The following is an 11,420-nucleotide window of genomic DNA, read 5'->3' on the forward strand; positions in this document are numbered from 1 at the left end:
GGTTCGGCGAATCTTTGAAGTCCTTGTTCCAAGCAGCTTGAAACTCCGGGCCGATTGCAGCAATGTCTGCAGGAGATGGCCTGAACTTGCTGGAGGCATCGTGTCCGTTCCAGCCTAATTGCTCATCGTCTGATGCGATCATGGCTTCCACATCTCTACCGCGGTCATTGCGTAGCATGCCGTTAATTGTCTCGTTTTGTTCCAGATTTGTGCGGTAGACATATCCTACGAAGTGATGGTCTATCACACCGTCAGTGAAGTTTTACAACTGATTATGAAAGTTTGGGCTTGCCTTGGAAGTCGTTGCCTACCCCGGCAAGACTCTCAACAACAGTTACACCCGCCTTCTCAAGCACCGCGGGATCGCCAACCCCAGATCTCTCGAGCAGCAGTGGCGTTCCAAATGAACCGGCCGATGCAACAACAAGCCTTTTGGCCTTGACAATCTTTGTGCTGTTGTCCTTGCCATTCTGAGCAAATTTCGGGTTCGCACGGATTTCCACTCCAGCAGCGCGCTTTTCTTTTCCCTCAAATAATATTCGGAGAACCTGGGTCTCGACCAACACGTGTAGGTTCGGATAATCGTCGCTCTGCAACAGGGGGTATAGATACCGATGTGCCACATCCTGACGTCGGCCATCGTCAGGTGACACATATCGATACCACGGTCCTGAGCCATTATTAGAGTGTAGGCTTTGTAAGTCTTCGATTTCAGCGAATCCTGCATCGACTGCGCCGTCGATCCAGCCCCTCTCAGCTCGGGGTGCTTGGTGCGTTCCCTTTGATACATGGATCGGCCCATCATAGCCATGCGTCGACTCGTTGTTAGTGGCGCCGTGGTAAGTTTCGACCTGGATCAACTGTTAGCAGACAAAATTTCACCGCCACAGAAAAGGCCAGTTCACCGCCATGTTACCTTTTGAATGAACGGTAAGAGTTCTTGAGCACTCCATCCCGATGTGTTCCACGACTCAAAGTCATCCCACTGCCCTCTAGTATACACCATCCAGTTGATTGCGGACCCGCCACCTAGGGTTCCTCCAGTCTCGATGACAGGCTCGCGATTCGCAAGCTGTGGGGACTTGTTAGATTTCCAAAACAAGGCGGTGTCGGAATCAGGTAGAGTATTCCTCTCGAACAGCGCTGGGTATATAATGTTGGTCACGTTGCAACTGTCTTGGCCCTGCTCTATAACGAGTATTGAAAGGCCTGGGTTACTCTCGGCTAACCTCGAGGCAATGATACTTCCAGCGGTGCCACCTGTGTTTTGTGTGAGTTCTAGGTTCGAGCGAAAGAATTCATTAAGCCTTACCTCCAGCAATGACGACGTCTACTTCAGTCAGATCAATGGGGAGATCTGTGATAACCCCCGTAGAAATAGTTGCCAGTGTTAACACGCCCATTAAGGCACTCTTTAACTTCAAGCACCCCATACTGAGACCGAATGAGAACATGTAATACATGTCAAGGTGTAAGAAGAAACAGGGAATTCGAAGAATGAGAGAGCTACTGGCAGAGGCTGTGTACTTATGTTCATCGTCAGACTTGGCAATGCCCGACAGTCTGCTAGAATCCCACAGCGGCATGCTGACTACAAGATGGATTCGATGGAATCAATTGCACCATGACGGGACCGCCCAGTCGTGTAACATTGCAATGGCGGGGGAAGCATCCGACGTTGCATGGAGGATTCTTAATCACTTGGCAGATGTCTTCCCAATGCGTCTGCAGCTAGTTTCTGTCACTTGTATTCGGCATTGCGTGAGTGTACCCTGCCTAGAACCTACTGATCAAGTCTCTGGTTCAATGAGGGGAAACTCAGAAGGTATTTAAGATATCGTTCGCGATCGCCGGTCAGCGTAGTAATTAATGGACAAGGCGCCCCGCTATCGAACGAAAGAGTCGCCCACTTGAGTCCGAGTGGATGAACAGACGAATGGTATGTAGACAAGCGCATGGATTGGGTCCCTGTCAAGCTACGTCACGGTGGTAGCTCCGCCATCTTGTCCAGCCGAGGTAAGGAGTAAGACCCCAGTTCGCATACCCGAGAGGCGCTCTATTGATCTGCTTTATCTGCAATGAGCTGAGAGAAGACCATGTGAGAGCTAATCTAGTCGTCGATGCACGATAAAGGCCATCCAAACTTGGAACATATGTATCATAAGTAGAGCAACATTCATTCGAAGGGTTCTGGCAGTCCAACGACCGACAATATGTTTCTGATTCAAAAAGGATAATCAAGTTTTTCTTTGTATCATAGGGCATGTGGGTATGGGGTACTACACTCGTGATGAAGCAGGGCAGAGGATTGTGAACTGGATACTCCTAAAATACAATTGATGATCCTCTGGCAGGTTTGCCATGTCCTTGCAGTCTCAGAGTACTCTGCTAAAGGGCAATTTCTATCTTAGGTGGCAAAGACTGCAGCAACAATAATTTCAGTGATTACAACTACAGCACTGCTGCCAGCAGCCAGGCTTCCGTATCGCGCAAGATCCATCCACCACAGCCAAAGTCCAGACAAGAGAGCTACAATCTTCCACTGGTCACCCAATGCCCCATCAAGCCCGGAGCCCTGGAAACCAAACGTGAAGCTGCGGCCCGGATTCCATGAGCTGTTGTCTGCCATAAATGCCACAACCTCTTATCTACCGCTATTGGAATCTACCTGCCGCAACGATTTTTGATGGCCGGTGGTGGAGCTGGGATTAGATACTCGAACCAGTTTCCGATGGAGTGACTCTCCAAGCGCCTTGGCCTCGACGTGACTTGTTCTTCTCCACTCGAAGTGTTCCTCTTTTCCTCTAATAGTCATGCTGAATCCACAAAGGGACTCTCGGAATGCAGGTCGGTACGATTCCATCATGATGTTTGTCTTCAAGTTCTGGGTGGGTGAAAGAGAGGGTAGGATAACCTCGAGGAATCCACGGCCAAAGAATGCCCCAGCTTTTCCACGTGCAGTTATCGAAACTCCACTACTGTGAGCATCGCCATTAAACACCTTGAGATTGAAGGAGGAGGAGCACCATTGCATGTCGACAAGGATGGTGCATGATGTGTCGTAGTCCGGCGACATTGCTGTGTAGACTTTGTCCCGTCCGAGTCTGCCGTACGTGAGACGAATTGTTGGCGGAAGCTTTTGGACGGAGACTGAAGAGGTATCCGAATCGGATGCAGAGCCGTCGACTGTGGTTGCATGGTGGTCGGGGGCCTCTTCTGGATTCGTGACTGTTGAAGATTTGATTGCCGCATCGGATACAGGATGATTCTCCACATTGCTCTCAATGCGCAGGGCCCTAGCGATGTTTGTTTTGAAAAAAGTGGGATTAGGCGCGTTTGAGGACTTCGAAAATGTCGAACGCGGCAGGTTTTGTTGCAGGGGACAAATATATGGTCTGGAGCAAGAGAAGACGAAGTGTGTCCTATAGGTGTCGATATTGGGCAGACGAAGTCGATGTGGTAGGGCGGAGTGCGGCTGTTGGGAGACGAGGATGTCGGGATGTTGGAAGGTGAAGAATGGAAGGACAAGATTTGCGATGCGATTTAGCCAGGTGTCATTGCGCAGCACCCGGCAGGTGCAGATACTGTGAGATGTTCCTGAGAATACAGCTGCCTCCTTCTTTTTCTAGATAATGACGACGCAACGCCCCTGAAAGAAGGTGTTTCGACAAGAGAGGCAAGTGTAGCCAGGTTGGAAGGAAGGAGAGAATGATACTTCGGATCTGGCCCAAGCCGTGGACTAGCCGCTCTTGCCGCACAAGGCACCCCAACGAACATCAAGGCCATGGGTTTGTTCCTAAGACAGAACACTGTCAGTCGGCTAGCTCCACTGGTTGCTCTCGTCAAGAGAATTTTCTCTTATAGTAGGGAAACTTATCTCCACTAACGAGTATGAATTTCGCCGTTGCTGCAAGCTAGGCTACACGCCCCTAGGCATCTCCCACTTTCTCCTCAGACTTTTGGCCGTATACCACGTTGCTGAGAGGAGGATTAGTTACGTGCCCTTTTTCTTTTGTGAAAAGGACCTACTAATAGAACCAAGCATGAACCTTTCCACTCTTCAAATCACTGCGAACTCCAGCTAGCAGGCTAATCACCTCTTCTGCCGTCCAGCCAAGACCCCCACAGAACAGCTTCATAGAGAAACCCTCTAGTCCATCCAGCATCTGAATGAGGTTGCACATTCCGATGTCCTTCAAGTGAGGATCTTTTGCCCATGGACCAGCTGGAATCTTGTAGGGCTGATGGTGAACGTTGACCAAGCCAGTATCGTCCCTCACTAAACCTTCCAATTTCGGGCCAACTTCAGCATCTCGACCAAACTGTTTGCAGGCGTTTATGAAGAAGTTCATCCAACGCTCCAGGTCAGTACCCTCAAGAGACCCATCATCTGAGTTTAACAGGAGGCTCCAGTCTTGGAATTCAGCCCAACCGCCAGGGTTCAGGTTCCTGCGCAAGTCATTCGTTTTAGTCATCAGATTAACACCATGAAACCTTCTCCTTCTTCTGTTTTATCCTAGAAATACTCACTCGTAAACCCGCTTTACATAAGCCGGCCAGTCTGCCAAAGAACCGCTCAAGTAGCGACTAAAAATAAAGTCGTACTTTTGATCGTTCACCCATTCACTCTCAACGTCATCAATCTCAAATTTAACATTCGGTGGGACCCTATACAAAAGTCAGCTAACTGCTTTTGCTGTAATCGTATCTTGGGTTGTACCAGTCTGGTTGGATAGCACTGAGATCGTTGCCGAGGATCTACACTTTTGTTAGCGGTCGAGGAATTTCCTTTGGTGAGTTACATTACTCGTTTTTAGACATACCTCTGCGTTAGGAAACAAGTCACCCATCTCAATGGACCCTGAGATATTAGAATCAAGCCTTGACTTAGCAAAATGAACAATGACATACATATACCTGTCCCCGTTCCGACATCAAGGACACGGTGGGTCTTAGCCTCGTCAATCGGTGCTAGAAACAGCTTGTTACCAATCGCCTTTACTAGCAAGGTATGAACAATTTCCAATCGATCCATTTCGGTCTAGAGGAGGCATTAGCCTTGTCAACATCTTCAAACGGTAGCTAGCGCAGTAGGAAAACGGTTCGTAACTTATCATTGGGAAAGTTGTATGCTGAATGATTTAGTTAACAGGAAACGAGCATCAACACTGATATTAATGGGTAGTACTTGCCTCCGGCTCGGAACGCATGGTATCGTCGGCCATACTCGGTAGGACAGTCCACAACGGACGATGTCAACGATGCAGTATACGAGGAGCTGAAGAGTTAGAACACTCTCCGGCAATGTTGAATTGAAACAAAAAGAAGAGTGGAAAGACCAGCTTTGAGCTGCAGTGCGTACATTCTATCATCAATTGTTGATACATCATCCTGAGAGAAAAGATTAGGTTAGATAATGCAGTCTAAAGGCTACAGATTGAACTAGAGAGTACGAAAACTTACGCTTGCGCCATCATCGACTGCGGTCGGAGCTACAGGCGTAGTAGTCTTGATGGGATCCTGTCCTGCCGTTAAACTAGGAACCACACCTGTCGCGACCGACGGAGTTGCTGGCGATCCTGTCGACAACAGAGACTTGGGAACTGTAGTCGGCGAGCCTGCAGCCGACGTTGAAGGTGCGCCAGCCATCTTGGTCTGAATGCGCCTGAGGGCCAGTGATTGATTGAGTAGCAGCGTCGGCTCACAAGAAGATAGGAACTCTACACAGACCATTCTCAAAGTTTGGTCTAGGAACGACGTGGTTTAGTAGGAGTTTTGGACGCGGAAAAACCCATCACCTTGGCGATACAGTTTTCTTGCGATTGGTTGTTCCCTTCTGCAGGATGAATGCTCTGACGCGACACAAATGCAGGCTCCCCGGAAGACGCCATCTCCTTCCCAATCGGTTCCCATGCTGTGGTGATTGTTGGTAAGGGGTATAGAAAAGGATACGGCGGTTGTCTGCGATGTTGCTGTTTACATCGTACATTGCCTCCTCGCGCCACTTTTCAATCATTGCTTGGGAACCATAGGCAATCGAAGCTTTGTGTATGCCGCTCATGGTATGACGTGGTTTATCGGTAATCAAGCTGAATATGGTGGTTATAGATGCCAACATCGTATCGAAGAAAGTAGAGGTAGAGATTAACCCCATTGCAAGATGGAAACGGAGTAGATGTTGATAAGCAAGCACCAGAGTGAACGCAAATGTAACCAACAATAAAGCAGAAATCAATTAACACCCGTAAAGCGCAGGTTTACCGACCCACAGAGTCCGAATCCATTCTTGCCTTGGAATTGTGCCGCATTAAATATGATATGCGACAAAATCGCAAATTGTCCCACCGTGCAACATGCCGTCGTACCTTGCTTTCGACTGGGAGACGGAGTGCTAATCAGGCGAAAGCTTCAGTTGGTCTCAGTTCAAGGGATCAAAGATGCCATATTCAATAAGTCACCAAGTGAAAACAAGACTCTTCTTCAGCTCCGAACTGATGCAGGCTAACTTGTGTTTGCGTTTGTTTCTATTTCTCAAACTATCGCAATTATTCCAAGCACGCAGAAGAAGAGATTTAGATGAAGCCGTGACCTATAAAAGAGGCTATGGTTGAAAGTCTAGTCCGCGGGGCCTGCGTCCGGAAATCTTTTCTTTTTCACCTCTGAAACAATGTTAAGCCACATGTTGCGACTAGGATAACCGTCTAATATACCATCAATCACGGTATACCCATTGTTTTATCGAAATGCCTGAAAGAGAGCTTCTGTAATACCTTCGCTGCAGGATCCATTCTTTGTACCTTGTGAATCAGTGTTTTGGCCTAATGCTTAATTACGCTTTTGGTTTTAACAGACACCTGGCCCACTCTGTTGCCTTTCTCTCGCTGCAAATCGTTTCCAAGACGCCCTGTAAATTCATCAAGGTGCATTCCCAGGCTTTGTATCCTAGTTCTGAGAAATAACATCTCTCGTTGTGCTATCGTCACTCGTTATTTTATTTTTGATGCCCCTACTGGGCTCATTCGTCCTCGCTTGCATATTAGCATCATGTTAGAAATCATAATTAGAAGCTTCGTATCACTTCATGTTGACAATATTCATAACTATGAAGTATTCTGGTTCTATCATTGGTAAAGGATGTCCTATTTGCCCCGAGGCCAGTATGGAGACAGTGGCCATGCTATAGGCAAGTTAACGTGCAATTACACCCAGGAATTATGACCTTATCGGGACCGGCTAAGGCGGTATAACCCAAGAATTCTGTCAACTTTTCCCGGAGGCTCCTTGTTATCCTTTTGACTAGAGAAACGCGTCACACTGAGGCAACACGGCAATGGCGGCAGGCCGGTGGTGGGGCCGTATCTGGCCTAAGTTCCGAACGACCGAGATGTTTCCACTAATGGTGGATATTTGCCGGACGTTGTCCAGTATCTTAGGGATTCTACAAGTTCAGTGACCATCAGGGTTCTCCTTAGAAGAAGTATTAAAAAAGTCGAGACGATGTCCATTCTGGCATTGGGCTCAGTCTTTACCATAATTCACATGCCTTCTCAATTATACTTATTAACGGAGAAGACTGCAACAAAATGGCTTCTTTCCTCGGCCCTGTGGTGAATCTGACCGAAGTCAGCAAAGCAGATGTAATCTGCTACTACACCTTATCTGGCAACGACTACAACGGACACCTCGGTGCCCGCATCTCGTCCATCTTCGTTATACTCTTCGTTTCCACCGCTTTCACCATGTTCCCTATTGCGTCGAAGCTAGTCAAGACCTTAAGAGTTCCGCGTTTCGCATACACTTTTGCTCGCTACTTTGGCAGCGGCGTCATTTTGGCAACAGCCTTCATCCATCTCCTCGACCCAGCATACACTCAGATTGGCCCGCAAACATGCATCGGAGATTCTGGACATTGGGGTGACTACTCGTGGTGTGCTGCCATCATCCTTGTTTCGGTCCTTGGCATTTTCTCAATAGACCTCGCGGCTGAGGTTTACGTTGAACAGAAATATGGACAAAACAAGGACGGAAACTCCATAGAGATACTATTCACGGACACTTCAGTCAACCATTTCCAACAACCAGACGACAATCTGGTCTGCCAACAACAGAAGAAGTCCGTCAAGCAAAGCGACTTCATGAAGCCTCAGTCTCTTGAAACTGATAGTAGTCACTCTGGCGAACGTTCTTTTCGGCAGCAGATTGCTGCATTCCTGATTCTCGAGTTTGGCATCATTGTTCACTCAGTCATCATCGGTTTAAACCTCGGCGTCACAGGGTCTGAATTTGCCACACTTTACCCTGTCTTGGTATTCCACCAATCCTTTGAGGGTCTCGGAATCGGTGCCCGCATGTCATCGATCCCGTTCGGCAAACATACTTGGCTTCCATGGGTTTTGTGTGCCGCATATGGTCTCACGACTCCGGTTTCTATCGCTATCGGTCTGGGAGTACGGACGACATATGTACCTAACTCTAAGCAAGCTCTCATGGTGCAAGGAGTCCTGAACGCCATCTCCGCAGGTTTACTCATCTACAGCGCCTTAGTTGAGCTTTTGGCCCGCGACTTTCTGTTTGACTCGAACCGCAGTCGCAGACGCTCCCAAATCCTGTATATGTATTTCTGCATGGTTCTTGGTGCTGGAATTATGTCACTGATTGGGTTCTGGGCCTAGCTAAAGGGAATTGGGAATGCCATCAGTCAATTAGTTGTGGACTCTAGAGGATTTTGATGGAATCGTAACCAATTTATCAGGCAGTGCAGCAAGAGTTGCACTCAATTCCACGGAAATTGCGTTCAAAATTCACTTGAGGCCCACCTAGTGACGCTGCTTTGATGGCGAGGATGAGAGTGAGCTGACTTGCTGAATAGTGAGCCTTTTCCACTTAAGGTAATTAAAACGAGAAAGCATGCGACCGAGCCTAAGTTGTCGACAGTGTTGGAGTGGGGTGGTGGGGTGATCAAGATATAATAAACAGTACAGTGCCGTGTCAAAAGTCTGAAAACCCCCGCATCGGAAGTGCACCACCCACATCACCATCCCATCGGTTTTCGGACTTTTGACATACCACTGTAGTGTTTCCTACTAACGGGTAGCCAAGGATAGTATTTAATTGCGATACAACAAAAATTTGGACTTTCTGGAAGCTGAGTTACTCTGTAAGATACTATGCTAGAGGAGTAGCGGTCCTAACGGAAACTAGTGCGAAGAAACTCAACTACGTAGTGTCCTAATAGACAATATTAGAGTCAGTGTGTGGCAGTTGAACTAGAATTTTATAGCGAAGTAGAACAAGTTAAAGTGAATTCAATGTGTTCACAACAAGTCAATGGCACTGTCTATCCATTGAAACCAGTTTCGCTTGAGATATTCGGTGTAATGTCTGTATTGCAATACTCATTGTGTCTGAAGAGGACCACACATATTGTATCCACATCCCCTGCAACATTTTCTAAGTCCGTTGGGGTCACAACATCCGTAAGCTCGCAATACTTCGAGAGACTAGAATGTAAACTCCAGCTGTCACTCTATTTGGTTTCAATTTACGAACCGCAAGACTTGTATCAGTTGCTGGATGAAACACGTTTCCGCCGCAGCAAGTCTGGGTAAGAGCGTAGCTACGGAACCCAATGCTGCAACAGTCATAGCTGGAAGCGGCGAAAACCCTGCATAAAGATTAGCGTGACCGCATTCGGTTTTTTTTTTAAAAAAGAAATTAAGCTGCAAAGAGACCATATCCCGCGAACGAGACAAGAAACTGCATTTTGGTGTTGCTACAGTATGTAGGGTCTGGATGTTTGAGAGAAAGTCAAGCGCATGTAGTTGTGTTGAGCTACCAAAAGAAAATTAGAAAAAGTTTGGAAGTTGGAATAATGGCGTAAGTTGTTAGGGCAATATTTACTCATCAAGTTAGAATATCACAACTCGACATAGGGAAATGGCACCGTCACCTACATCAAACAACTTTCGAGATATGCTATATATGCCGCCCATTGATTGACAGACAGTATATAAATGTTCAATAGAACAACTAGTCAGTATAATGTCTGAAAAGAAAGCTAATCATCCTTTTTCACCTTCAACATGGTGGAATCTTTTTCCAAGAAGTCACACTGGTGGTAGCGCCCTCACCTAGATGCTGCCCCCGTCTTCCAAAATCCCCTCGCCAGACTCCTGGTCCCTCGACTCCAATCCACACATCATCACCATTTTAACTGCAACTGAATCAATCTTTTTATAATTATAGAGAGCATCCTATTTCTCGGAGGAGATTGATACTCAACGCTTAGGGCGTGATTGATGACTGCAGTAAGAACTGAAATGTGCAATAAGAATTTCAAATGTGTAATAACACTAGCTATAAGTACCCTTTGAACTTAAATTATATTATACTAGGCCTAAAATAAGAAGGTATATTATAATTATAGTTCTAGATTATAGAACTTTATGTTATTATATATTTACTATATATTTTAGTAAAAAGAGACTTTATATAGTATAAATTATTAGTTATTTTTTATTTTTTTATATAAATTCTTATTATATTTAAAACTTATATTAATATTATTATAGTTATTATTATATTTTAAAAATTACTTTTTTATTACTTATTATTATAATTAATTATTATAAATAATTTATTATAAAATTTAATTATTTTATTATAGTAGTTATATTTAGTATTATTATAGTAAAATATTAAGTTAATAAAAATAAAAATAAAAAAAAGGTTATTAATAATAGTAATATTATAATTATATATTAAATATATTAAAAGCTTTTTTTTAGTTTAAATTACTATTTTTTATACTTTTTTTATTTTAATAAATAGTAATTTTAAGTATTATTAAAATAGCTTATAAATAATATACTTTTATAGTTATTTTAAAACTTTTTTATTAAATAAAAAGTATTTATTTATTTATTTATTTTATTTTATAATAATAATTTTAGTTAATAAGCTATTATTTACTTTTTTTATATTAGTTAATTAATTATATTTTTAGTTTAAAATAAAGTTTTATTATATCTTATAAAACTTTATAAAGTATATATTATTCTTTATAAAAAAGCTAAAGTCTTAAGAAAAATTAAAAGTAATAAAAAACTAAGTAAATATTTTATTAGTTATATTAAAGTAGTTAATAGTATACTTATTAGTATATATATTCTTATTATTATTTAAGGAAAATAATATAATTAAAAAAGAATAGTTTTTTAAAATATTTTTATTATTATTTATTTTAATAATAGCTTTTTATTTATATTTATTAGAGCTAAAAGGTTAATTTATAATATTAATTTAATTAATTTTATAAATATTAAAGGGTTTAAAGTCTTTAAAGGCTAGTATTTTTTAAAGGATATAAGGTTTAATACTTAGAATAGTATTATTATTTTTTATTTAAAAATCTATTATTA

At 43.8% G+C, this 11,420-nt stretch overlaps 3 protein-coding genes across 3 annotated transcripts; 1 reads left to right on the plus strand and 2 right to left on the minus strand.

The window, feature by feature from the left end:
• Positions 1 to 272: 272 nt before the first annotated feature.
• On the minus strand, positions 273 to 679 carry ColSpa_12287 (alcohol oxidase 1; the record flags this gene model as incomplete). The annotated part of the gene is made up of 2 exons (XM_049278499.1): positions 273 to 590; positions 632 to 679. 2 exons carry the CDS (start codon positions 677 to 679, stop codon positions 273 to 275), a joined length of 366 nt encoding a protein of 121 aa, XP_049134456.1.
• A 4,751-nt stretch (positions 680 to 5,430) lies between these two features.
• ColSpa_12288 (uncharacterized protein) lies at positions 5,431 to 5,649 on the minus strand (the record flags this gene model as incomplete). The annotated part of the gene is made up of 2 exons (XM_049278500.1): positions 5,431 to 5,442; positions 5,464 to 5,649. 2 exons carry the CDS (start codon positions 5,647 to 5,649, stop codon positions 5,431 to 5,433), a joined length of 198 nt encoding a protein of 65 aa, XP_049134457.1.
• A 1,934-nt stretch (positions 5,650 to 7,583) lies between these two features.
• ColSpa_12289 (zinc-regulated transporter 2) lies at positions 7,584 to 8,672 on the plus strand (the record flags this gene model as incomplete). The annotated part of the gene is made up of 1 exon (XM_049278501.1): positions 7,584 to 8,672. The coding sequence occupies one exon, from the start codon at positions 7,584 to 7,586 to the stop codon at positions 8,670 to 8,672; it is 1,089 nt and encodes a 362-aa protein (XP_049134458.1).
• Positions 8,673 to 11,420: the final 2,748 nt, after the last annotated feature.

Source organism: Colletotrichum spaethianum (genome assembly GCF_022836535.1).
Source record: "Colletotrichum spaethianum MAFF 239500 DNA, contig61, whole genome shotgun sequence".
Lineage (NCBI taxonomy): Eukaryota > Fungi > Ascomycota > Sordariomycetes > Glomerellales > Glomerellaceae > Colletotrichum > Colletotrichum spaethianum.